This window comes from Zosterops lateralis (genome assembly GCF_965231275.1).
Source record: "Zosterops lateralis genome assembly, chromosome: 21".
Lineage (NCBI taxonomy): Eukaryota > Metazoa > Chordata > Aves > Passeriformes > Zosteropidae > Zosterops > Zosterops lateralis.
The window spans coordinates 5,962,761-5,990,437 of NC_139781.1; the positions used below are offsets into that span (position 1 = coordinate 5,962,761).

The 27,677-nt window shown below is 41.1% G+C and overlaps 2 protein-coding genes across 7 annotated transcripts in view; both read left to right on the top strand.

The window, feature by feature from the left end:
• TAF1 (TATA-box binding protein associated factor 1) overlaps positions 1-4,288 on the top strand; it is a 28,627-nt gene extending 24,339 nt beyond the window's left edge. For both annotated transcript variants that reach the window (XM_083876473.1, XM_083876474.1), the window contains 4 exons: positions 1,240-1,338; positions 1,545-1,695; positions 2,405-2,582; positions 3,617-4,288. In XM_083876473.1, the coding sequence (XP_083732599.1) occupies positions 1,240-1,338; positions 1,545-1,695; positions 2,405-2,582; positions 3,617-3,833 (645 nt within the window). In that variant the 3' untranslated portion in view covers positions 3,834-4,288. The remainder of the gene's footprint in view (positions 1-1,239; positions 1,339-1,544; positions 1,696-2,404; positions 2,583-3,616) is intronic.
• Positions 4,289-5,403: 1,115 nt separating this feature from the next.
• Positions 5,404-27,389, top strand: OGT (O-linked N-acetylglucosamine (GlcNAc) transferase). 5 transcript variants are annotated; one of them, XM_083876300.1, is made up of 22 exons: positions 5,404-5,528; positions 9,122-9,272; positions 10,144-10,387; positions 11,909-11,977; positions 14,995-15,111; positions 16,357-16,436; positions 17,595-17,790; positions 18,047-18,187; positions 18,348-18,448; positions 18,642-18,795; positions 18,900-19,001; positions 19,244-19,423; positions 20,181-20,339; positions 20,959-21,048; positions 21,788-21,913; positions 22,352-22,522; positions 22,647-22,763; positions 22,843-23,010; positions 24,960-25,112; positions 25,785-26,037; positions 26,220-26,343; positions 27,044-27,389. In XM_083876300.1, the coding sequence occupies exons 1-22, from the start codon at positions 5,492-5,494 to the stop codon at positions 27,216-27,218; spliced, it is 3,108 nt and encodes a 1,035-aa protein (XP_083732426.1). In that variant the 5' UTR covers positions 5,404-5,491; the 3' UTR covers positions 27,219-27,389. The 5 variants fall into 5 exon arrangements, with proteins under 5 accessions (XP_083732426.1, XP_083732429.1, XP_083732425.1 ...); XM_083876299.1 differs by having other exon boundaries at positions 5,428-5,528; positions 9,092-9,272; XM_083876303.1 differs by lacking the exons at positions 25,785-26,037; positions 26,220-26,343; positions 27,044-27,389 and adding an exon at positions 24,687-24,808 and having other exon boundaries at positions 5,422-5,528; positions 9,092-9,272; positions 24,960-25,095.
• The last annotated feature ends 288 nt before the right edge of the window (positions 27,390-27,677 follow it).

Below are 27,677 nucleotides of genomic sequence, written 5' to 3' on the forward strand. Positions count from 1 at the left end.
GGCAATGGCTTTGTAGGAAACAGGTGACAAAGATCATGTTTTCCAAGCAGAGAAGGGAATATCTTCCAAAAGTTATGATATTTTCTTCATTCTGACTGCTCTGAGGCAAAAGTAAAAAAAAAATAATTAAACAGCACTGGGAATTGAGACACTGTAAAACAAAGAACAGAGAATCAAAAGCTGCAAAAGAATCTGCCTAAGGCTAGGTATTTGTTTGCTTCACTGCTTCTGGGAGTAGAAACCTGGTGACTCATGCTACAGAGGGTTAATATGCAATCCCTTGTTAATTCTGAGTAGGGAAATGGTGAAGGTTATTGTACAGATTCAGAAGATCATAATTAGATTATTATGATTGCATCCAGTGACAGGAGCTTGGAAGAGACAGTTGCCACTGTAGATACTTTACAGTTGTAAAAGGAAAAGAAAAAGCAGACAGGTTAAAGGAATTAAGTCATTATAAATTAACTTGTTACCATAACCAGGGAATATTTTTCCTTAGTCTTCATTCTGTATTTAAAAAAAAAAAAAAAAAAAAAAAAAAAAAAAAAAGTTGAAGGAGAGGGACTAGCAGAAGGATGTGCAGTAATAGGATCATGAAAATAAATTACCAGGAGAATGAAGAAGGTGAGGAGCCATAAGACTGAAGGTGGTACCAGAATGACTGGTGAGAGTTATTCTGAACACTGCAGGCAAACAGAGATTGGTTATGAATAGTTCTGTGTAGTATTGTGGCCATCTGTAGCTTTGTGAATGCCTTCTAGATTTGAAAGTCTTTAAGCTTTTTGTAGAAATTTAGTCTTTGGGACAGAATCTTCATGTCCTCTTTATCTTGGACTCATGGCGACTGTGGGAAGAACAGGAAGAGAAGGACACGAGAAGATTTGGGGGAAATGCTGTATGCTTTTAAAATATATTATGAAAATAAGCACTTTTTTTTACAACCTAGTGCTATTTTCCAAAAATAACTTGTTCAACACGGAACTCTGGTGCTGTAAAGCTGGAGATTCCCAATTCAAGGATGAGCACATTGGGTAGACGTGTGTGGAGACTGTGCTCCCTGACCTTGCCATAAACAGAAGAAAGATCCTTGCTCTGAGACTGATACACATATATTTTCCTTTCTGTCTTTCCCTTCCTGTACTCCCACACCCACCTGTGTGGCCCAGGAGTCCCTCACATCCCTGGGTGATGCCCAGTAGTGCCTTCCTCAGTGCCATTGCTGTTTGTGTTCCTGTCCAGATGCGCCAGGGCCGAGGTAGGCTGGGAGAGGAAGACTCTGACGTGGATATTGAAGGATTTGATGAGGATGATGATGGGAAGCCTAAGACTCCAGCCCCAGTGAGTATCTTTACAGAAATCCCAGTCACAGTGTGGGTGCTGACTTGCAGGGTTGTCTGCTGTGTCTGCTGCCCTGAGACAGGCTCTGAAATGCAAAGTTAGCACTGTGAAATGAGGGGATACTTCAGAGTGGAGAGAGTGGGAAATCTGTGATAGAAATGGCAGCATGCTGCTGGATCTTCACCATCCCTGTCTGTGTGACCCAGGAAGTTGAAGATGGAGATGGTGACCTTGCTGATGAAGAAGAAGGATCAGCCCAGCAGCCCCAGGCCAGTGTCCTCTATGAAGACTTGCTTATGTCTGATGGAGAGGATGATGATGATGGGAGTGATGAAGAGGGAGATAATCCTTTCTCGTGTAAGTGTCCTTTTCTGATTGTTCATTAACCTAGCTGATGTCATGTTTCCATCACAAAAACAGTAGAGAGCAGAGACCAAAGAGGCAAGATGGGTGAACACAAATGGGGCTGAAAATAAACATGGAATAGGAATGCTTTAAGTACAGACACACATGAAAGCAGAGTTAAGACAAGGTCTTGTTGATTATATTTCATAAAGTGAAACTAGAAATGGTTCTGAAAACACTGTATGATTTGGTATGCAGAGCCAGGAATGGGTAGTTTAGTAAAAGTACTTTTATTTTGATATGAAATAGGGTTATCAAGGTTAAACGTAAAATGTTAATGTTAAAGCAATGTTTTCACAAGCAGGAAGAAGTGTACAGAGGTTATTCAGAGTATTTCTGTTTTAATACAAACTTATGCAGAAAAGCATATAGTGGTATTTAGCAATGACTTTTGAAAATTATTAGGGGGGACGAAGGGGGAATTTTTCAGAGCAGACAAGACATAAGGCCTTTTTGAGTAATGGTGGTAATGAGATTGCTTTGGAATAACATCAGAATTGGGCACTCAGTAGGTGATGTCACCTCCCAGATACCTTTACTGCTGCCCTGTGGAGAGACAACTTTGTAGACATTCCTTTCAGTCACTGCTGCATCCTTTGAGCACAGACACAGTGGGTATGTGAGTGATGGATTTGTGACCAAACCTTGGTTCATTACACAGCTATCCAGCTGAGTGAGAGTGGCAGTGACTCAGATGTGGAGCCCAATGCAGTGAGACCCAAACAACCTCATGTTCTTCAAGAGAACACACGGATGGGCATGGACAATGAAGAGAGCATGATGTCCTATGAAGGAGATGGTGGGGAGACATCTCATGTTATGGAGGACAGCAATATCAGGTAAATAGAACTGGGAATTCTGTTAAAATCCCTTCTCCTAAAGATTTTTTAAGTGTTCATCATAAAAACCTAAAAAATATCTCACATTTTTTCTTAAAGTTATCTTGTGACTGTTCTTACTGTTGCAACCATAATTACCATTAATTCTTACTGACAGAAATTTGAGGTTGCTGTTAGATTTTCACTAATAAAAATATCAGTTAAATTAAAAAAAAAAAACAACAAAACCTCACCCAGTTCTTTCTTTTAAGCTAGATGATTTCTTGTACATAGTGGTTTTTGATGGCAGGACAAAAAAGGGTTTTTACAAGCTATCTCAAACTACAAGATGTCTTCGAAGTTAAAAAGTGATTTAGCAGATTAACTTTTTTTTTTCCCCTCTAAGAACAAGCATGTCCTGACTTGAATTGCAACTGCTTAGTTGAAATCCAGAAGTATAGGAATATGCATATTCTGTATTTTGGAAGGTGTTCAATTATTAGAAAATTAAAAGTACAACAATATCAGCTTTATCTTTTTGCATTCGAGAGAACAGCAATCTACTCTCCCTTCTCCAGGCATTCTCTAGAGGATTTGATTCTCTGTTCTTCTTCTACTTGTGGAATTCTGTTTTTTAGTGCCATTATTGATATTTGCCTAATAAATCACAGGCATCAGAGCTGACAGGGCTGGCAGGCAGTGGTCAGTCCAGCCCAGGACCTTGACAGGAGTCAGCAGGAAGTGCTAGAGAAGATGAGAATGGGCTGAAAACAGTCCTGCACTTTCTGTCTGCAGTGAAGGTGACAGAAGCTGCTCTTGGAGCAATCAGTTTTTCCTGCCTGGAGTGTATCAGAATGGAGTGAAGATACTGGAATTGTTTCATTGGGAGAACTGTTTTTTCTTTAGTTTCTGTTTTAAAAAGCTGGCCAGTGACAGAATTGAAATGCACAGTGGTTCCTAGTGCTCATAGAACTTCCAGATAACTCTTAGAGCAGTTAAATACGGAACTGCTGGTATCAGCAGCTCATTTGAAATAATTTTCTTTTTTCTTCTAGTTATGGCAGCTACGAAGAACCAGACCCAAAGTCCAACACAAGAGACACGAGTTTCAGCAGCATTGGAGGGTATGAGATCTCAGAGGAGGAGGAAGAGGAAGAACAGCAGCGCTCTGGGCCAAGTGTCTTAAGTCAGGTTCATCTGTCTGAGGATGAGGAGGACAGTGAGGACTTTCACTCCATTGCAGGAGACAGTGACCTGGACTCAGATGAATGAACTCCCTTCCCTGAGATGATTGTCATCCTGGGCCACTTTTGGCTCCTGAATTTCTCTTGTCTCAGTTTGGTGTAAGGAACAGAGTAGTGTGGGCTGTGTTAAGAAGATTTTTTTTATTATTATTTTTAGATATAATATTTTAATTGATTATAAAACATGTTATATCAATGAGTAAACGGTGAAAAATAAGCTTTTGACAAGCTGAAGCCTTGGCTTGTTGTAGTCTGTACTGGCTCCAGAATCCAGATACAGATTTCTATGATTTGTTCATCAGTCTTTATAGATGTAAAGTAATTCCTCAGAAATACTGGCCTGTTGGATACGTGCATGTCTGCCAGGAAAAAATGCTTGCTCAGAATGAAATACTTGCTGTTGATGAACAACTGTAAGGCAATTTTCATTTCATAAAGGGGAGCTTTTTCTCTGGGACCACAAATACAGTGTCTGATGTCTGACCTCTTAGTGGTTTTGGGAACTGTCTAACTATTACCAATACTTCAGAAACAGCTGCCTTACTTTTTCTATAAATTACAATTACTTCCAGAAACCAGACTTTGGTAATTTGAGCCTTTAGGATGGCTCACGATTCACGGGAGACTGCTAATTTTCAGAGCCCTGGGGAAGCTCGTGGAGACCCCTGGGGTTCCATAGGGAATCCTGGTGTGTGGCAGAGGGAGCTGATGGAAACACAGCAGGAATGGGGATACAGACACCTTTACTGCTGTGTCCCTTTGCCGGTGGGGCCGGGACCCGGTGAGTGAGTGCAGGCACAGAGTGAGCCCTGCTGTCCTGGTTATTGAGCTCTGCTGTCCCTGTGACTGAGCCACACTGCCTGATGAGCTGTGGTGTTCTCTGACTGAGCCCTGGAGCCCCGGTGACTGAGCTCTCCTGTCCCCCTATCTGAGCTCTGCTCTCCCGCTATTTAAGCTCTCCTGTCCCGCTATTTGAGCTCTGCTGTCTGAGCTCTCCTGTCCCGCTGTTTGAGCTCTCCTATCCTTCTCTCTGAACTGCACTGTTCCTCTATCTGAGCTCTCCTGTCCCGCTATTTGAGTTCCACTGTTTAAGCTCTCCTGTCCCGCTATTTGAGCTCTCCTATCCTTCTTTCTGAACTCCACTGTTCCTCTATCTGAGCTCTCCTGTCCCGCTGAGCTCTCCTGTCCCTCTCTCTGAGCTCTGTCCCGCTGTTTGAGCTCCGCTATCTGAGCTCTCCTGTCCCGCTATTTAAGCTCTGCTGTCCCGCTGTTCGAGCTCTGTGTTTGAGCTCTGCTCTCCCTCTCTCTGAGCTCCACTGTCCCTCTGTCTGATCTCCCCCGTCCCGGCGAGCGCCGGTTCCGCGGGGCCACGTGCGGGGGTACCGGGAGGTGGCGGCGCATGCGCAGTCCCGCCGCCTTTGGCGCAGCGCTGCGCGCGGAAGGATAACCTCGGGGTTGAAGCGCGCCGATCCCAGCGGGTCCCTCCGCCCGCCGTGTGGCAGCGCCGCCCGGCGCCGCCCGGACTCTTTTCCGCGGAGATAGTTCCGGCCGCGGCCATTCGGTACCGCCGCCGCCGCCATTTCGGGAGCGCCGCCTCAGCGCGCCGCCACCGCCGGCAGCTCGGCCCTGCCCGGCCCGAGCGCACCTTCTTCCGTCGCCGCCACAGCCTCCCCGGCCCCTGTCCCGATGGCGACCTCCGTGGGGAACGTGGCGGACAGCACAGGTACCGTGCGCTGCGGCGCCCCCGGGGACGGGCTGGCGGCGGGGAGAGGACGGCGGGGGCCGGGCCGTGCCCTCAGCCCCGGGGCCGCTCCTCGCTTGCCGGGCCCGCGCCCGGAGGAAGTTTCCAGAGGCGGCGGCAGGGCGGGGTGTCCCCGCCGCCTTTGGGGGTCCGTGCGGCCCGGGCCCGGTCCCGGTGCGCTCCGGTGGGCGCTGCCCGTGGGCAGCCCGGGCCCTGCCGGGGAGCTGTGAGCGCGGCGGGCTCGCTGCTATATTTATCGGACTTATCAGGTGACTGCGTTAGAGGGCGAAGTAGGGTAGGAGCCTGACCCAAAATGTGTGGTGGTTCGCCCGGAATCACTCGCTGCACTTAGGCAGGAGTTTTTGTATTTTTTTTTTTTTTTTCAGCAGCCTGGTCGAATGGAAAGTGTCCCTGCCCGTGGCGGTGGGAGTGGAACGAGGTGGTATTTAAGGTCCCTTCCAGCCCAGACCGTTGTATGGTTCTGTGGCATAGCCGAGCATTAAAGCTCTTTTCTGAGCACTAAAATTGCGTGTTGTATCAGGGAAAGATCCTGCCCTAAATTTTCTTCGCAGATCCAGGAATGGAGGAGAAACCTGACTTTCTCTGTAGAGCAAGGGAAAGAAGTGTTATGCTTACTGAAAGGACAGCACAGCTTTATCCCCCAGATTTTGGGGCTTTCTGTAACCTGAGGGGCGGGAAGAGCTGAAATGATGCCTGGGAACAAAAACAGAAAGAAAAGGAGGATTTTTGGAGAAAGAGACGGGACAGCAGAGCGGAGATAGGGATCTAAAGAGACACAGATAAGTGCTGCAGTACGGTATTTCATACCTTCCCAGCTAGAACCGTGTGTGTGTGCGGTCAGCGAGGCTGCAGCATCCTCTTGTAGGATCCCTGGGGTAAAACAGCCACGTGCGCGCTGGGAGGGAGCCCTGTGCTATCCAGCACCTCCCAGCCGGAGGGAACTTACCGCTGCCTCTGTCTGCAGCTGGATTGTGTCTGCCAGCTTGAGCATCAGTGTATTGCAAGCGTTTAGGTTGGTAATTTTGGGGGGGGAAAAACGGCCTCGGCCGCCTTTCTGATGGTTCTGTGTAGCTTTTTGTTTTGCTTGCATTGTCTGGAAGCCTCAGGGAAGGTCATTGTCACAGCACTGTTGTGCTAGGCTTTTCCAAGGTCACAGTCGAAGCATGCAGCACGAGTTAGCTTAGGTACGGAAATTAATTAATGCAAGGGGTTTTCCTGGCTGTGGTTCCTCGCTGCAGTTATTTTCTTTACAAATTGATCCAGTGAGCATCCATTCATGGGGTGTCTTACGGGTGTTTTGCACTGCTCAACTTCCAGCCAACTTTGTATTAAAAGTTTCACTCGTTCTGGACTTCGTGGTGGTGGCTGTCCACTTCCTGCTTTTCAGTGAACTTCTTATGAAATAAATGCTGGGAGGTAGATGACTGTCAATTTTACACTGAGTTTGCCTTATCTGGAGACAAAGGACTGCTTTATAAACAAAGATACTTGATAAATGAAAGAAAATGTCAGTGTTTCTTCTTTTGTTGCTTTTGTTAGTGGTTCTCATTCCCAGGTGTTAAATCTGCACCTTCTGCTTTCTTGCCCTGGAAGTTGCAACTTCAGTTTGACTTCTTGCTCTAAGTAGGCAAAATATAGCACTTATATCATGACTGAAAGCTGCTTTGGCTGTTGTCATGTCTTGAAGTGTAAACTTTTGGGTTGTTTTGGAGTTCTTTTTGGTTTTTTCTATTTTGAAATTTACTAGAACAATTGAAATGCATTTGAAGAGGAAATTGAGTTCATAAGATGTGCTCTTCCTCTCTATGGTTTCTCTTTGTGCCATCAGTGGAACTTGAAAATATGCTGACAGCCAGAAGGGCAAAACCTGTTAACAGCACAGGGGCCAAGTGAGGAACAGCCTGCTGGTGCTCCAGTCAGCACCATTTATAAGTGATGTGGTTTTCAGCCACAGTTCAACATTCTCATATTGAGTAAAGGTTGTACCTTTTTATCTTTGCCAGTAGGTTTAACCAGATCCTGAAGTCCACTTTGCCCTTAGTCAGGGTTTGAAAAACAGGAATCTAATCTGGATGAAGATACTTGGTTACTAATTTGTCAATTATCTGAAAATGAATGGCAGTGTAGTTCCAATTAAACAGTTTATAGCACTGAGAGAAACAATATACTATCTGGAAAAACTGCTGTACTTACATCATAGAGGACTTGCAGTGTTATATTAAAACGTTCTGGGACTAACTCCCCAATTTTGAAAGTAATTTAAATAAATGGCATCAATCCCAATTTCATAAAATAAACACTAGGTAGTAAATCTCTACCTAATCTCTTCATGATTATTTTGGCTGTCTTTAAAGTTCCCACAAAAGCGTGAGAGTCTCTGGACTTTGGTATTACCTACAAAAATGTAGGCTCAGCTGTTGAGGTGCTTTTTTGCATTAGGAAAGGTTTATCTGTTTCATTTAGATTCCAAATTTTAAAACTGTGGGATGAGATGGGAAGTGTTTAATGAATGGAATTAAGGGGCTGCAGAGTACAGGAGGAAAAAATGAGACACTTGAGGTAATCAAACCTTTTAATAGTAAGAGTTGTTGGTATAAAGGCAGAATTTGAAGGCCAGCACTTCTTTGTAGAATGAATGGTTGTGGGTTTTTTTCCCAAGCTGCACTTGCTTATTACTTCGTAAGAAATTTTACTTACTTTTCTCACTTCGAGTTGTTTTATCTAAAACAGGTGGTGTTTCATTTAAATATTTCATTCTCCACAGCTGGATATTAAATACTAAAAGTACTTTGTCACTCCTGTTTCAGCTAAGCCTCCAGGAGCAGTAACTCCTTTCCTGTAACCCTGTGTGTTTCATGGTTCCTCCTGTAGGCCAGTTGCATAATCATTGAAGTGTGTGTTTGTCTCTCATCAGATATTGCTGTTCCATGACCATTTTTTTTTCTGTGAAGGGATTTTGACTCCTTAGAGAAAATGTAGGAGTATGCAGGATCTAAGGAATGTTACCCATTGTGCTTTTTTTGCCTTTTTTTTTAAAAGAGCTTTCACTACTTGCACAGAAAAACTTTCTTTTGTTCAAGTCTTTTATTAAAGTCTTTGTCTCCTGTCTTTCATTTCCCTATTAAATTGTTAGAACTTTTTTTTTAACATAGCAAGCATAGGATTTTCAATCGTGGGGGAGAGTGAGGAGAGTCATTGTTCTGTTAGCAGCACTTCCACTGTTAGGAACCAAAATATCATATCATGACAGGAGTCTCTTTCAGGGTCATGGAAAATGACTGACTTACAAATATTCACAGTCATTACAGTCTGCATTTTTGCTGTTATTAGCAAAAAGGACTGGTCCAGATAAGATCTTAGATTCCCAGCTGTCACCTGCTGTAGTGTTTCATATAATTTCAAACATTTTCATCCATTGGTTGTGTACAATTTTTTTTCTTCATTGTTTTGTTTTGGTTTTTTGTTTCGTTCCCATCATCTAACTTTTTGTTTTCCCCCCTTTAAATGTTTTGGTGATTCTCCAGAACCAACGAAACGTATGCTTTCCTTCCAAGGGTTAGCGGAGTTGGCTCATCGTGAGTATCAGGCAGGAGACTTTGAGGCAGCAGAGAGACACTGCATGCAGCTCTGGAGGCAGGAGCCTGATAACACTGGTGTGCTTTTGTTACTGTCATCCATTCACTTCCAGTGTCGCCGACTGGACAGGTAGGCTCCTTCCCTCTGGGATTTTCAAATACAAATGGGACTCATCAGCTTTACAACAAACAGGAGGCCTTTATTGCCATTATTGTAGTGTTATTTTAGTATTGTACTTGGTAACATTGGAACATCAGCCACGTTGGTGTGTACTGGCAGGATTTACATGTGTAATGTTCATTCCACTTACAGTCTAAGGGTTTGTGGTTTGGGAGTTTTTTCTTCAAGTTGTAAGACTGTTTCCTGCACAGCAACATATTTAGTTAAAGGAGTTTAGTGATCTGAAGGTTATTTCTATGTTCTTTCTGCTTGCTTGTTCTTGTTTTCGTGCCTCTGGCATTTTGAACTTCACTTGTTCTAGGTGTAAATTCATGTTTGCTGGTTAAGGAAGTAAGAACTTTTGACTTAGATTTGTTTTATCTAGTCTTCTGATTGAAGTTGTAGTAGTTCAGATATGGGAAAATGAGTGAGGATGCAACAGAATTTTACATGTAAGTCATGTCCTGCTTCTTAAAAAGAATATCAAGTGGAACATAAAGCATACAGATGTTGGAAGAGGGATTCCTGTAGTGGTTTTTTAAGTGTATTGAGCTCAGGTTTGGTGAGGCAACTTGAACCCTTCTGACTGTAAATGAGAGCTCTTCAGTACAGCCTGAAATGGGAAAATGGGAACCAGAGCAATCAGAGTTTTAAAGTGGGAGCATAAAGATACAGAACAGCTCTGTAAGTGCAGATTTGTTGGCTGTATGTTTGGCTCACCTAAGCATGAATGTTCACTAGAGTAACTAGATAAGCAGCCAAACACTGAATATCCAGGGTGGGTTTGTTTGGGTTTTTTGGTTTGTGGTTTCTTATTTGCTAACTTGTCTGTTTTCTGCAGGTCTGCTCACTTCAGCACTTTGGCAATCAAACAGAATCCGCTGTTGGCTGAAGCCTATTCAAATCTGGGCAATGTGTACAAGGAGCGTGGACAGCTGCAGGAAGCAATTGAACATTACAGACATGCACTGCGCCTCAAACCAGATTTCATTGATGGATATATTAATTTGGCTGCTGCACTCGTAGCTGCAGGTGATATGGAAGGAGCAGTACAGGCATACGTGTCTGCCCTTCAGTACAATCCTGTAAGAAATGCTTTATTTTATAAAAGTCCATTCTTTATTACTGCCTTAGAAACAAAAGTAGCAGCTTTCAAAGAAAACCCTTCCAGCCTGTATACCATAGACTTAATGAAGCCTTTAATACGATTTTAAGGATCTTTGAGAGGCTTTTGTCACAAAAAAATTTATGTTGCAGTAAGGTTGACTGCTTTTCTGTATATGTAACATGCTTACCTTTTTAGATAAAAGAAAAGCAAGGTTTGGTTTTTCTTTTCTGAAGGCAGAAGCTTCAGTGAATGGCCCCATATTTAGCTTTGTGTGGTTTAAGGTAGTACTACAGGGAGAGAAATGATGCTTAGGCTTGAATGTGAAATCTTGGAAAATCACCAGGTATTAATTTATCATGAAGTCAGAAATATCATGGTGATGACCGTTGCCTTGGTAAGATTTCTGCTGTAGATTGAGTTAGATTTCCATTTTGGGCTGGTTTACAGGAGCATCAGTTTAGGTTTTAAAGGCTGAAACTGACTGTCTATAAGTGACTCCTATAACATTCATTGATCTGGTGTTTGGATTTTTTGCTGTAGTTTGAAATTGACATTTTTAGAAAACAGACTGCTGTCCTCTGTTTATTTTGCATCATATTCATTACATTTGTATAGGATTGCTTGGCATGATAAAGGTATTTGCTTGCTCTTTGGTCAGACGTTCTGATAAAAAGTACTGCAAGTGCAGCATTGGTCCCATATGCATAAATCCTTTTTCTGTAGGAAAAGCAAAAGCAAACCCAGTCCAAGAAGGAGCCAGAACCTTATTTCTCTTTGTTCTTAAACCAGTGTTAACTTGTCTAACTTAATATGCCCAGTGGTGTGACTAGTGGATGCACTGGTTAGAATAATGTGAGAGGGTGAGTTTTTTTGCAGGAGTTGAGTTTTGTTTAGGTTAGTAAATCCTTTCATTAGTGTTGACAAAATGTCTACGTTCTCCGTGGTCTTTACTCTGCTGGATAATGCTGTTGCAGACTGGGCTTTCATTTCAAACAAATGAAAGAGCAAGAACACGTGGTAAAGCTGTTGGAAATAGATAGATTTAGATGGGGAGAAAAACTTCTTTAGGGATACAGGCAGCAAAATCACTTTATATATCTATTCAAAAGCCATAATGGCAATGGTGTATCTTAAGTGTACAGGTTTGGAGTTGTGGTTTGAAAACAAAAAATAAATGGGGCTTGAAATGCTTACATGTGGCAAAAGAACTTAGCTGCTGGAGGGGCATTTGTTTTCAGTTTTTTATTTCTGTATAATAGGAACTGTATGAAACACTACTTCATTTTTATTCTTTACAGTTGTACTTTACAGTACTAAATTTCCTCAGATTATCTGTTGTTTGTAATTTTAAGTCAAGAAAAATAATTTACATTTGTGATGTATCTATTAAGAATCTAAACTAAGCATTAGAGGACTGGGCTGTTCCTTGCAAATTCTCAGTGAAGGCCTGTGGGGAATCTGAAGTCCTGAAGCTGATGGTGTGATTTTGATTTTTCAGGACTTGTACTGTGTTCGTAGTGACCTGGGGAACCTGCTCAAAGCCCTGGGTCGCTTGGAAGAAGCCAAGGTAGGTGTTGGGTAGAATACATGTAAACATCAGTGTTTTGAAAACTTGAACTTTGCACCAAGTCTTCAAATCTGCGTTGATCTACAGACAGTCCGAGAAACTTCTGAAAAACTGAAGGCACTGAAACACCCCAGAGTAGTTGCAGGGCAAGATATGGCATGTCCATGTTTAAAAAGTTGGTTTAAGTCAAGAAATGGAAAGTTACCAAGCCTTGCTGCTGAACTAGACTATCTGATACCATTCTGAAGTATTGGGCAGGGGCTCCATCATGCTTTCATCTGGAAATAAGTAACAATCCTTCAGATCTGAGGCTTGCCTGCTGGTGCCAGGCAGAGAGCCTGTGCTTAGCTCCAGATCCCTGTACGATGCAGGTGCTATTGAAATGGCTGCTCTTCTAAAGTCCTTTGTGGCTTGTAAGTGGAGAAGAAACTTATCCAAATGTTACCTTGTAATATTGGCTTTTAAAGATTTTTATTCTTTTAACTTTTCCCTTCCCTCGATAGTGGAAGAAAGGCTAGTAAATAATAGCTGCAGTATGCGACACACACCACCCTCCCACCCCCATCCCCCAATATCTTTTCTTCATGTCTTCCCTCTCCCCTCCCCCAAAATAAAGAAATCGAAAGGACAAAGCTGGTTTGTTTGGTAAATGAACTGATCAAAAGAAAACTTGCTGTAGTGGAAAGGTGGCTTCTAGCAGTCGTGCGTTTCCTAAACCGAGAATTCGAACACCCAAGATGAGTTTAAAATTCTTGGCACGTTGAAATTCGGATCGCAGAAAGAAAATTGTCTTGTTACAAGCCACCTTACGCGTCCGCGCTGCAGGGGTGAGGAGTGTGGAGACACCAGAGCCACTCTGGGCTCCACGGCTGTCGCTCCAAGCCCCACGCGCATGCTCAGAAAAGTGGAGTGTATGAAGAGCGTAGCTGTCTGTTTGGCTGCAGCACCATTTGGGGAGGGCGGGCAGCTTTTTGGGGTAATGGGGACTTAGAAGTTCAAAATTTCAATATTGCATTGTTTCTCATAAACAACTTGGATGCGTGTACCACCCTTAGGGCAGCCTGATTGATTTGGTCGGATCCAGGTTGAAAACATTGTGTAGCAGCATTAAGAGTTGAACAGTCTTTGAGACACTTGGTTCTCAGCCCACCAAGCGGACAGCTAACATGAATTGCACTTCACTGCAGCTTTAGTGTGACTGGTATAGGCCAAGACACTGCGCCTGCCTTAGGTTGCTGACTTCTTTGTTTCAGAGCTCTGGAGACACCTAGTTTGAAAGTGTTATTCCGTTTTGTGAGAACTTAATAAACGAGGAAAAACATCTCGAGTAAATTGCAATGTGTTTCTTTGGTTATCAGTCCATTTGAAAGATCAAGCCAGCAGATTCCTTACAGTTTGAACTAAAATTTAATTTCTTTGTAGATGTTTCAGAGCCTTTCTTCCAAAAAAAAAAAGTCCCTGCTGTATGCAATTGCCCGATTAACCCTCTCCCTTCTGCATGTCTCCCTTGTTACAGACAGATTATCCTCATTCCCATGTGTTAAGACATATCCAAAAAAATGCAATTGCTTTGTTGAACTCTTACTAATGATCTTGTTTTATTTTCTCTCTTGTTTTTGGTTTTTCACCACTGATATTGTATTTAGAAGGTTTCAGGTGGGTGAAACCTCCTATTCCATGCGTAAGGTGCCTCGCTGAAGGGAGCTCGAGGCCTGGATCTAGGGCAGACACACACCTCCTCCTCCTCTTCCAGCAAGGAACGCACCGAAAAGTCACATGATGAGAAATATGGTAACGGGTTTGTAACTGCCACAGCAAAACCATTTGCCTCCATGCCTGAATCTTCTGTCTTGTGGCTTCAGAAACAGCTTAAAATATTTAATTACAAGCAAGTAATGTAAGAATATTTTATACTATTAGCCACAAATTCTTTCAAAGAAATAAAGTAAAAGTAAATTAAAATATTTTTTAAAGAAATAATTGGAGATAGTTAATAGTAAAAAAGCTTCTAACTCTTCCGGTTGTTCATTTTTTTCCTTTTTTCTTCTTTGTTTGGATTGCAGCGTTCTGCTCTTCTGATGATGCGCTGTGATCCTGCAGTAGCGCAAAGGCTGCGCAGCGGTAACGCGCATTGCGTGCGATTAAAGCCCCCGTGAACGGTCGACTCGATGATTAATCTCTGATCGGGCACCTGCCCGAGCTCCAGGCTGAAGCCTTTTGGATAAAAAATAAATTGGCTTGTTAATGGCATTTTTACAGAGTTCAGACATCAAATTTAACATGCGAGTTTTCGCGTGGGCCTGTCTGGTAGATTAATGATTCTGGTTGGCTGTTCACTGCACCTTGGGGCGATCACTAGAGCCAAGCAGTTCGCAGCGATAGCGTGGCGCCGTGCTGGGTAGGATGCGCAGCGATTTCTTGCGCTTGCATTACAGGGACCTAAACCTTCATGCAATCCTGTCATTTGAGGTTTTGAAGCTGCCAGGAGAGGTTGAATTGAATTTGGAGAAATTGGGGAACAAGATATGGATGGGGTGTGTCGTCTCATTTGACAGGCACACTTAAAACGGAGAAGTGGCTTTGCCTTTTTCACTATTTTTTCTTTTTTTCTTTTTTTTTTTTTTTTAAGTAATTTCTATCTGATTTAGAATATTTGAAAATTTTGTTTCAGAGCAAAGGTAATTTTTTGATTTTTACGCACCTAAGGGCGGCAGATGTTTCTGGTGAACTACTTGAATCATTTAGAAGATGATTTCTGTGGCGATCTGGTGTCTGGAGGAATGTTAAATCTGTTACCAGCATAACTGAAAAATGGTGGGCTTGCACCTGGGTTTTGGTTTGCGCTCGCGCAGGATCAACAACAGTTTGCAGCGCATTAGTTTTGGCGCAAGCTAGCCTATACTGCAGGGTCACTTTTGGCTGGTTAGAGAAGGCATACTAACAATTATTTTTTCTCATTTTTTTCTTTTTACAAATATTCCCCTTCCCTTGTATCTCTCTTCTTTAACTATTCCAAGGCCTGTTACTTAAAAGCAATTGAGACTCAACCAAACTTTGCAGTGGCGTGGAGTAATCTTGGCTGTGTTTTCAATGCCCAAGGAGAAATTTGGCTTGCTATTCATCATTTTGAAAAGGTAACTACCTAAGAGTCAGCTTCACTGCTAGATTTGAATGTACAGGTGATAAATAGTGGAGAACTTTGTATGATCCTGTTAGTTAACAGCTCCTGTTAATTGTTTTTTAAAATTTGCTGATGGTTGAAATTGCCTATATTCTACTAGAGAGAGACAGTTAGACCTCCCCTAGGACTTTACACATGTCAAATATGAGAAAATTATTTGAGTTGTTCTTCAGCCCTTTCCCAGACTAAATTTTTTTAAAATCTGATTTGATGATAATGTTTTGCATGTTTTGTGTATGAGAGAACGAATCAGCTTAGTGCTTGGTGCTGAGAACAGTTTTAAGTGACACATTAATTCCTCTTCTCCAGGTTTATTTTTCACTACTGTTCAGACTTCTCTAGATTAGTGTCATTAAGTAGTTGTCTGATACCTTCCAATTAGTGTCTAATTGGCATTATAATTAATTTTGTCCTCATCTCTGAAGTTTCTAGAGTGCCTTAAAGCTGAATTTAAGATGCGGTAATAGTTTCTTCTTGAAATTCATGGCTTTAAATCTACAGAAAAAAGTCTAGCTGCTCAAGATTTTTCTTTCTTTTTTTTAATGTGTGTCTAATTAGTGATAGATGAAATATTTTAATTTGGAATTAATAATTCCCATGAGACTGTAAGAGTGGGGCTTGTCAAATACTCATGTGTAGCTTTTTACTGCAGCTTCTGTAACTTCAATCAGTTGAAGTGGTTTTTTGCTTTTTATTAGTTTTGAAGGGAGCAAAGATGTTTCAGTATTTGCTGTTTCCTTCCTCTTGGCTACAGCCTGTTTTCCTGCACTGGTGAAGCTTTAAAATTCTGTTGTACCTTGCAATAGATAAAGGATACAGATGAGGTTTCTTAGGGTTTCCTTTCTAAAAACAAGCTAAAGGCAACATAGCATCAGTATACAGGAGTGTTAAGTATGATCAGCCTAATGTGAAATAAATGCTTAACACTTTGTTCTGCAGTAGTTGCAACTCAATAGATAAGCAGACAAATAAATTTGAAGGTAGTACATGGTACATTAATTTCTACAGATAAATAACTTTGCTCTGTGACTGGTTTGTAGGTTTTCCTTCCTTTACTGGGTTATTGATAAAGTCTTAAAAGCTTACAGATTATGTTTTGCAAATTTTTCAAAATTTTAAGAAACAGTAAACAGCTCAGTTTCATAGAAAATGTGTTTCTGTTGAATGCTCAAAACTTCTACTTCAAAAATATTTTCAGGCTGTAACACTTGACCCAAATTTTTTGGATGCTTATATCAATCTGGGAAATGTTCTGAAGGAGGCAAGGATATTTGACAGGTAAGCAGATCACTACTGTTGCTCTCTGTCAGATGTCTCAAGATACAGATGATGTTCCTTCTGTAAAGTGTCTATGGACAGGGGGAGCAGAGCCTTCAGCTGTAAGCTTAGCAAGCAAATGGCTTTGAAGTGCAGACAGACCAGGCTACTGGTCTATTTAAATAAAAATTAAAAATTCAGTGAAATGTATTCTTTCTTGTTGCAGTGAGAGTTTCCGATGAAAATAGATTTGAAATTTAGGCTGGGGAGGGTAAAAATAAGATGCATGAGAAAGACTTTCTGAATGTTTGAATTCTCTTCATTATGTGACTCAGAACATAATTTGCAAGTGTGTCTCTTCTAAAATTTCCTTTCTGTGTGAGACAAACCGGAATGTTGGAATTCAGCTAAACATCTGATTGAATATTCTGTATTCGTGACATGTCTGCCTCATGTTGCTGCCTTGGGTTGCAATAGAGTTGCTGTGTTGTTGAACTAACCTGTTGTGAGACCTCTAATCTGATGCATGACTCTTGTTTCTGGGAAAAGATCCAGGCTGTGTTGTTTATATGCAATGTACCATATTACATCTGTTAATTGGTTTTTATTTTTTGATAGCTGTGGTTTGTGGCCCCAAATTTAATAAAAGCTTGCAGTGAACAGATTCATTATCTGCACTGCACACAGTCTAACTGATTCAGTGATGTCTGACTTAACCATGCATTAGGGGACCAAACAGAGGCATGTTCTTCCACAATTTCAGATTTTACATCACCTTTTAAACATTTACTTATGTATATTGTTAAGGTTTTCTTAGAAATTGGATTTGAATACATCAGCCATTCATATAGTGCTATAGGAGCATATAATTAAAGATTTCACTTTTGAACAAAGTGATGATTTAAGTCTAAGTAAATAATGGTAGGTTAGTGGAGAGAATAAAGATGTAATGTGATACTGTTTATCTTGTTAAAATTGAATAATAAACTGGCAAAATATGGAATAAGGAAAAAAGGTGTTTTTCCTAGTAATGAAGAGTCTTAAAGTAGCTGAAAGCTTTGCTTGTTTTCCAGAAGACATAATGTTATTTGCCCTACCACTGTACCAAAGTAAATAATTCCTGCTCTCTGGAGGATTATTTACCTTCTCTTTGTTTTTTCCTCCTTTATTTTTTTACAGAGCTGTGGCAGCTTATCTGCGAGCCTTGAGTTTGAGCCCAAATCACGCAGTTGTGCACGGCAACCTCGCCTGTGTGTACTATGAGCAGGGCCTGATAGACCTGGCCATAGACACCTACAGGAGGGCCATTGAGCTCCAGCCCCACTTCCCTGACGCCTACTGCAACTTGGCCAATGCCTTGAAGGAGAAAGGCAGTGTAAGGAGCACTTCCTTCTTCTTAAAATGACAGTGAATGGTTTTTTAATAGACACCAGCCGTTACCAGTTTGTTGAGTTGTTGGGCAAGTCATTAAAATGGATGTTAACCTCACTTAAAGGGAAGAATAATTCGGGAAATCTCCATCTTGAACCTTTAAAAGTGATTGTATAATGACTTGTCACAAATAGTGCTTTTCCAGTAAATGGTACTATATTAACAGTGCCCTCTTTTTTTTTTTCTTTTTTTTTTTTAAGGTGGTAGAAGCAGAAGAATGCTACAACACAGCCCTTCGACTTTGTCCCACTCATGCAGATTCTCTCAACAATCTGGCAAACATCAAGAGGGAGCAGGGCAATATTGAGGAGGCTGTCCGTCTCTATCGGAAAGCTCTTGAGGTACAGTTAATTTACTGTGAGGGGGAGAGGTGGGTGGTTCAGGCCGGGAATGTGTAATAGGACATAAGTCCAAAGTAAGAAAATACAGTAATAAATGCACAGATATTTTTGCCATGGTCTGCTTGAGATGTTTGAGACAGTCATCTTGTTTTTCTTCCAGGTGTTTCCAGAGTTTGCTGCAGCGCATTCAAACCTAGCAAGCGTTCTGCAACAGCAGGGAAAGTTACAGGAAGCTCTGATGCATTACAAAGAGGCTATTAGGTAAATGGATACTCCCTGTAAGAGTCCCAGCCTTTCCTAATGGGAAAGTGTCTAGATTTGTGCAAAAGATGACTTAGTTGTATGTTGTAATTTCCATAGTTGCTCTTCAAATGGAAAAGTCGGGGTATGAGCCGTGTTTTCTCACTGGAGGTGGAGCTTTTCTTGTTCGTGACATACTCTCTTTATTTTTCAGAATCAGCCCCACATTTGCAGATGCTTATTCTAATATGGGAAACACTTTGAAGGAGATGCAGGATGTTCAAGGAGCTCTGCAGTGCTACACCCGTGCCATTCAGATAAACCCAGCTTTTGCTGATGCCCACAGCAACCTGGCCTCGATTCACAAGGTAGCACATGCGAATGATTCACTCTTAGAAGAGTGTGGTGGGGCACTGTGAGTAGTTACCCTGAGGATATTTTTACCTGCTGACTCATTTCTGTCTCTTCACAGGATTCAGGGAATATACCAGAAGCCATTGCCTCTTACCGTACTGCTCTGAAACTGAAACCTGATTTCCCAGATGCCTATTGCAACTTGGCCCACTGTTTGCAGGTGAGGAAGATGAGGCTTTGATTATAATTCTTAGAATTCCTCTGCAGGAGATTACTAATTTGGATGTAAAGAGTTTGACTTAAGTCTTAAATCAGGAGATAAGATTATACAGTCATCAACAGTAATTACAGAAGATCTTACTTCCATTTTTGGAAGAAACATTAATCTTAACCTGTGAAATAACTGATACAGGCCAAAGGAAGCTGTTGTCCTAATCTTTTATATTTTTCCTTTTTTCAAAGATTGTCTGTGACTGGACAGACTATGATGAAAGAATGAAGAAGCTGGTTAGCATTGTGGCTGATCAGCTGGAGAAAAACAGACTGCCTTCTGTACACCCACATCATAGCATGCTGTATCCCCTTTCTCACAGTTTTAGGAAGGCAATTGCTGAGAGACATGGAAATCTCTGTTTGGACAAGGTAGGAAATTCTATACAGGCCAGTTGTTGATTGTTGATTGAAGTTCTTTGGGGCTTTTCCTACTCAAAATCTTAATACTCAGATTTGTCAGTATTAGCCTTTGTAGGCTGAGTTGCAGACACATGAAGAGATGGGATGTAATGTTCATAGCTGTTAGTGCTTGTGAGTTTTGAGACCGGCTACTTGTGCAGGTTGCCATTTATAATTAAATATGTGCTGTCAGCTGGTGGGAGGGTCTGGTTAACTAATGAAGGATAACACTGTCAAAGTGACTTGTTTGAGTAGCCTGATAATCCTGTCAGAGATGGTGTTTACAAGCTGATGCCTGGGGAAGATGGAGAGCAAAGAACAGGGGAAGATGGAGAGCAAAGAACAGAACAAATGCTGTGGTGCCTCACAGCAATCCTGTTCTGGTCACAAATGCCTTGTGGTTTGAGAACTTCCTGAGGATCATGGTGTGGTATCAGTGTATTTAATAATCGTGGGTGAAATACTGAAACTGTTAGAAAGGCAGAAATGCAGTAGCAATGTCTGTATTTGTCTGGGAGCAGAGACATCACATCTTGTGACACAGTGTGTGGGCACTGCACTTGGCTTCAGTGGAATATGTAGAATACAGGTTTGGAACAACAGATGTCTATGACTGCTTGCTTGAATGTGGGATAAGGTTAATACTGCAAACTCCTAGGGGAGGGTTTGTCCCTTTGTTTAGATTTTAGTTCCTGAGTTTGTAAACACTTGTTTGTTTTCTTGGCAGATCAATGTTCTTCACAAGCCACCATATGAGCATCCCAAGGATTTGAAGGCCAGTGAAGGTCGACTTCGTATTGGCTATGTGAGCTCTGATTTTGGAAATCATCCAACCTCACACCTCATGCAGTCAATTCCAGGCATGCATAACCCAGACAAATTTGAGGTAAAAATATAAATGGCATGCTTAAAGCTTTAAATAAGGCTATAAATGGCACTTTTTTTTCTTGGTGCAAACATATAAACAAGGAAAGAGCAAATTTTTGCTTCTTGGGTTTTTTTAATGGGTTTGAAGAGTTCTTCAGCTCAAGTCATCCTCCTTTACCAGTATGATGTGCTGTTTTCAAATACACTTGCAGTTTCCTACTTGGGATAACTAGTCACTGTTAAAAAGCTTCCCTGAGGCTTAGCTCGTCTATTCAACCTGATTCATAGTTATGATTCTCACTAATTACAAAGTCAGCGGTGACTTGAAGGCATTCTAAGAGGTTTAATTCTTATGCAGATCTGTGTGTTACAGTTACTTTGCCTTGCACTGATGAGAACATTGGATATGTGTCTGTGCAGGATGCAGTGCCATATTCTGGCACCAGAAGTAGGCCTGGTTCAAATGTGTACAAAAAATGGCCCAGTGTCTCTTCTTTTACTTCTTTCTCAACTGGTAAATGCCATGTAAATAAAAATAATTTGTGTGAAACTAGATGTAATTTAAAATTGCTGTATAGCACAGTTATTTTATGGACAAGCTGTCATAGATACTCAATTTTTGGTGCCTCATATTCTAGGTATTCTGTTATGCCCTGAGTCCTGATGATGGGACAAACTTCCGTGTAAAAGTGATGGCTGAAGCAAATCATTTCGTTGACTTATCTCAGGTGAGCTTGTTTTATCCATTGACCCGTTAGCAAACCTGAATTTTTCTAAATGAAGAAAGAAGATGAATCTGTAGTTTGAGATTGTTAGTTGCAATTATTTCTTGAATTAGGCTAATGTTAGTCTTGAGAATTTTTTAATTTGTAGATGTTTTGGTGTTACGCCCTACCTGGAATATGGTGATTATTATGTGACCTCTGATTATTATTAACATCAGTATTTAATAACTCTCATATTAGGGCTCAAGATAAGTCATAGTTAAATGTCGTGGAGAAGTCAAGATGTCACAACTGCAAATACATTTAGGTCTGCCTTAGGTTCAGTGTGAAAACTGACCAGGATTTCAGTACACACAGAAATCAAGGCAAAACCCTGCAGAGTAGTTAACTGGCTTCTTAATCTTCTTTTTGATTTTCTGTACTGCCTTAGTTTGTGAATGTGCCACTTACCCTATGTAAGCTTTAATTGCTAATTAGCCTTAGAGAAGTGAGAGTGGGGGAGGATGTCCTGGTTTGTATAACCTCAGTTTCTAGCTTTTAGCTTTTGTTTTACTGCTGCTCAGCTTTAGTGCTGCATTGAGAATTTAAGCTTCTGTAAAACCAGGGATAACAAGATTTAGGTCTCAAATTAAATTATGCAGTTGGCACTGTCCATTGTTACACTAATAAACACATTTATTATTGGAAGACTGAAAACAAAAAGAACATGTGTTAATGTAGTTATTTATTTATTTATTCTTAGATACCATGTAATGGAAAAGCAGCAGACCGCATCCATCAGGATGGGATTCACATTCTCATTAATATGAATGGCTACACCAAAGGAGCCCGAAATGAATTGTTTGCCCTGAGACCAGCACCTATTCAGGTAATTAAGTTACAGGGCTCTTAGAAAGCCAGAATCAATGTCAGAGTTTTTTGGGGGAATTTTTTGACTAAGGATTTCCTAAAATGCCAATGAAAAGAGAATGAGAGGAACCTTAATCAGAGTCATTCTAGACTGCAGGAGTTGTCTCAGGTGAGAGAAGCTGAAATCACTGATGGTTGGTGTTCTTGCTTCAAGCTGCACGTCTTGGAGAAAATTTGCTTGAGAGATCAATTTTAGAATATCTGCAACTTCAATTTCAGAATATCTTCACTGTCTTGGTATTGAAAGTTTAGAGTTAGGGGTTGATCTTCAGTTGGTAAGGCAGAAGAAGGAACTTGATCCTGTATGTGGCAAGTGGGACTTAAAATTCATTGATTTTTAACTGCCTTTACTTTTGGAATGCACATGGAAATGAAGCCTTGCTTGCTTGTTTTTTAGGCAATGTGGCTAGGGTATCCTGGAACCAGTGGGGCATTGTTTATGGATTATATCATCACAGATAAAGAAACTTCACCAGTTGAGGTGGCTGAGCAGTATTCAGAGAAATTAGCTTACATGCCAAACACTTTCTTTATTGGAGACCACGCCAACATGTTCCCCCATCTGAAGGTACGTTGGAAGATAGGGCAAGAAAAGTTGGTGTTTTCCTTAGGTATCTTTATGAAATGGCACTTTGTGTAGTATTGGTAAGGCATCTTGTAACTTCTTGACATTATTTTTTTTTTTTTGACAGAAAAAAGCAGTCATTGATTTCAAGTCCAATGGTCATATTTATGATAACAGGATTGTTTTGAATGGCATTGACTTGAAGGCATTCCTTGACAGCCTTCCTGATGTCAAGATTGTTAAGGTGAGAGCTCCTCTTGTCTGTGTACAGTCCTGGGGACTGAAGGTAGCACTCCCTCTGATCCCTGTGTGTTTTGTCTCAGATGAAGTGTCCTGACAGCTGTGACAATGCCGATGGCAATGCTGCCCTCAGCATGCCAGTGATCCCTATGAACACCATAGCAGAGGCTGTGATTGAGATGATCAATCGTGGGCAAATTCAGATTACTATCAATGGCTTCAACATCAGTAATGGATTAGCAACTACTCAGGTGAGGCACTTCAGGACACTGTTCTTCTGGTGCTTATGTTATATATGTATGTTTTAACATAATGAAGAGAAACCTCCAAGCAAATGTGTTTTCTGTCATGTTGATTCGTTTAGTTGTCATACTGAAGGAAGCTCATTATAAGCCACAGATGTACTGGAAGATGATCTTCCCCCCCAAAGATAGAGGAATTGTATCTAGAGGTATCTAACGTCCGAAGAAATTAATTCTTGTTGTATAAAGAAGACACTTGCTTGTTCTGAATTTGAAGGCAAAATTTCCTTATTGCCTGCAGCCTACCAAGATTTATGAGGTGTTACTCACTTGTGGTTTTGGTTAGAAAAAAAAAATGGCTGAGTAATAGAATAGAGGGAAAGTTATTCCACTGTATTTCAACAACCATTATTCGCATCCATCTTTCAGAATTGTGCACTATATTACCATCTCCCAGTGCTTAACAGTTCATGGGATTTTAGTGACAGCTGCTGGTGTTGTTTAACTCTTCTTCCACTGCAGAACAGTTTTTCCCTTTTAGAAATGCCATATTCTGACATTGGCATAAGTCATTATCTTGCGAATTTTATTCAATTTACAGTCCCTTAGGAACCTCTTTTACATAATTTTGATGCTTTTCATTACCACTGCTCTGTTCATAATCTTATACCTTGGTTTATTTTTGAGTCCTTTTCTTCACAACTGAGACTTTTCTTTGAGTTGGTAGTAGTTTATCTTAGTTTGATCAGTAAGGCTATTAGCAATTTTTTCTGAAGTTATCATGAAGAATTCTTGTCTTAACACTCCAGCACTGAGATGAAACACTCTAAGCTCTGTCTTCGCACTCCTAAAACAGGATTTCTGTCTTTCAGTGACACTAATACAGCACTTCCTACTAATACAGCTACTTTTGGGCATAGGTCAACAAGAACTGAGCATTGTGTTTTTTGAGGTCTCCCTGACCTGAAAAAGTAGCATATTTACAAACTTTTGCTGAGCTGTTGTGCATCTTCTAAGAGTCAGTGACAGTGAGTCATTGTCATTCACATCAAGTGTGTCATCAGTGGCTGGCTGCAATGCCACTGTCTAAATTCTAAATACATAAGTATGTAAAAATACATATGTATAAGGAAAAAGGCTCTAAGTAGCTGTGTTGCTCTGTTTATGTGGTTTTGATCACGTCATTGCATGTCATTATTAAAAAAATTAAAAATCCTGCTTCCATGTTACTAATCCTCAAGACTCTTGCATGGTAACTTGATTATTCTGACTTCATCCTCTGCTGCTTTTTACTAGCATATTCCTATTCTTTGCGAAGGCTGTAAGATCCATTTTTTTTAAAGTTTGTCATTAACTCTTCTAATTTTCAGCATTTTCATTATTTTCCTTGTCAACTGGTTCCTTACAGTTTTATCAGTTACACGAGTCTGCATCTGTTGATTATCTGTTCTGTGCTTACTGCTTACTTACCTTAAAAAAGAAAAACACACACAAAAAACTCACCCAAAAATAAACCACGAAAATCCAAACAAAACAAACCCCACCTTTGCTTTCTAAATACCTTTTTATTCTGTCTTTCAGTTGTAATTTCTTTTTTTGATCTCAAGGAAATTACATGACCTTAAGGAGGATAGGATTCCATGTGTAATGCCTCTTTATATGATTCTTCTTTCCAATTATTCCAGTTACATGGAATTTCGGGGAGAATTAGGAAGGGCATGAAAATGCCCAGTGTTTTTTGCCTTGGTGGTTGCAACATTGTGGCATCCACAAGCGTGTACACATACCAGTTAAATTCTTACAGTGGGTAAGTAAACAATTTTGTTTTGTATCATAAAACCAAAGATATGCTTACAGTAATTTGTTATGCTAACAAATGTGTTTCAGGACAATTCCACAGGGCATAGTCCGGTTTCTTGCAGTTTCAGTGTTTCAGTGTTTTTTTCTTTTTCTTTTAGATAAACAACAAAGCAGCAACTGGTGAAGAAGTTCCACGGACTATAATTGTTACTACCCGTTCCCAGTATGGCTTACCAGAGGATGCTGTTGTGTACTGTAACTTCAATCAGCTCTATAAGATTGATCCTTCCACCTTGCAGATGTGGGCTAATGTGAGTATCTGTATGCAGCAGGAAATCTAAGGTCAGACTTCTGGCAAAGCTGTTTAGGTTAGGGGAAATTTCATGCAAGTTAAGTTTTAACTTCTCTGTGGAAAACATTGACCTTGAGCTGTTTGAATCCTTACCTGTTGCAGGGCTTAGTGTTAGAATATAGAGGGTTTTAGATGTATTTCATGTGAAATCTGTGTATCTAGCCAGTGAAAATTTATGTTTGGGACAGCTTAAGTATGGTGAAATAATTTTGGATTTCCTTCGTCTCTGTAATTGAGTTATAACTGGCCTTGGCAGTTGGTGCACAGATAAATCTGAGTGGAGAGCATCTGTATCAGGTTCTAGCTTACAGTGTATTGCTAGGAGCTACTTGGGGGTAATTTTTTTTTATATTCCGTAGTATGGACCTATAAATAAATGAGATCATGAAGTTCAAGACTTACTCTCTTAAGGAACTGCTCTGTACTGGAGTTTCTGTCTCTTTCAGTGGGATCAGAAATGCAATCCCAGTGATCTCATTCATAATCATGATCTGTTTAAGTTCTGCTCTATATTTCAAAGTACTGAGTGATGTTGGCCTTCCACTTCATTTTAGTATGTGGCAATTTCTTGTTCAGAAAAGTAAAAGTTCCTCTCTAAACTTTCTGTATTTTCTTCATATTTTCGTTACAGATCTTAAAAAGAGTTCCCAACAGTGTGCTGTGGCTGCTGCGTTTCCCAGCTGTGGGAGAGCCCAATATCCAGCAGTACGCACAGAACTTGGGGCTTGCCCAAAACAGAATCATCTTCTCACCTGTTGCCCCCAAAGAAGAGCACGTGAGGAGAGGGCAGTTGGCTGATGTTTGCCTGGACACTCCCCTTTGCAATGGGCACACAACTGGCATGGATGTGCTCTGGGCTGGGACTCCAATGGTCACCATGCCAGGTAACGCAGCAGGGAACCTACATGGAATACATGGGTTGAAATATTCGTAATGTTTTAGTAACAGCAAACACATCAAACTTGGCCTTTTGTAAAGGCAGAAAGCAGCTCCTAGAGTGTGATAACTTACTTGATAAACTCATTCCTGGTTGATTTTGATTTGCCTTTTATTTTCTTTTCTTCAGGAGAGACTCTTGCCTCACGAGTTGCTGCCTCACAGCTCACTTGCCTGGGTTGTCTTGAGCTCATTGCAAAGAGCAGACAGGAGTATGAGGATATTGCTGTGAAACTGGGAACTGACCTGGAATAGTAAGCAAACTTGGACTCTCTAATGTGGGAACATCAAGAATGTAGAGTACTGTATTTGGGCACAGTGCTGAGACATCTGTAGTTTTAATCCTGCAGATATTTTATATGTAAAATAGCTGGGCAGTTCTCTTCTAGAGGTGTCCTGTGTTGCAGTTAATTCAGATTCTGCTTTTATGGTGACTTAACAGCACTCCCAATTGAGTAACAATTCTGAAGAAACTGCTTATGGGCAAAGGTGCAATACAATTCACATTTTGTTCTTTTTAAATTGAAGATTAAGCAGTTTGTGACTTCAAATTAAAACCATGGTGTAAAGTGTTGCTGCACTACAGATAATGCAGAAATCAAAATTATGGTGTAAAGTGTTGCTGCACTACAGAAAATGCAGAAATCAAAATTATGGTGTAAAGTGTTGCTGCACTACAGAAAATGCAGACGTGAAAATCATGGTGTGAAATGTTGCTGCACTACAGATAATGCAGCAAGTTAATATTGCAGCTCTTCTGATTTGAAGTGGTTGTGCTGGTCTGTATCAGGAATGAGAGGAGATAGAACAGGAATTGGGTGGAGGTGGGGGAGCAGGTGTTTTTGAAACAGTTGTACAGACAGTTCTGGGTGAGCCAAAACCAGCAGGTTTCAAAGGTAAACAGTATCATGCAGCATTTGGAACATCTCCTGACTGCTGTAACTCTTTTCGCAGCCTGAAGAAGATCCGTGGGAAGGTGTGGAAGCAGAGGATATCCAGCCCCCTGTTCAACACGAAGCAGTACACGATGGACCTGGAGCGGCTGTACCTGCAAATGTGGGATCACTACGCTGCCGGCAACAAACCCGACCACATGATCAAACCAGTGGAGGCCAGCGAGTCTGCATGAAGAGAGACTGGCTGTGCCCACCAGGAACTCTCCAGGAACTGAGCCTCTCCAACACTTGTGCAGAGATGATGAGCTAAAAACTGTGCATTTCTACTTAATCTGCCTGGTACTCTCTGTGGCTGAAGTTAATACATGATGGTGATTAAAGCACAGCCAGACTTATTTCTTGCATGATAGGGAAAGACTCAATAGAGCCTGGGATCCTTTTATTCCATGAGGAATTTGAATGGGATTGAGCCGTGTACATGTGAGCCTGTGTGTATGAGTGACAAAAAGTGGTTCCTGGGGGAAGTTTGAACTGCCCAGCCAGTTTATGATATCATGGATTGATTTAACCTTCCTACGAACCTCTCTCCTTTTATGTGGATTGGGAATTGGAGCGTTTTAACATTTGATTTTGGGTACTCCTGTTGGTATATATGTGGTTCTCCCATGACAAGATTTCCAGCTAGCGAGTTG

Coding starts and splice junctions, on each gene's coding strand:
- OGT (XM_083876299.1), top strand. CDS start 5,492: ATGGCGACCTCCGTGGGGAACGTGGCGGACAGCACAG. Junction 15,112..16,356: donor CTATTCATCATTTTGAAAAG/GTAACTACCTAA, acceptor AAATATTTTCAG/GCTGTAACACTTGACCCAAA. Junction 20,340..20,958: donor ATAACCCAGACAAATTTGAG/GTAAAAATATAA, acceptor CTCATATTCTAG/GTATTCTGTTATGCCCTGAG.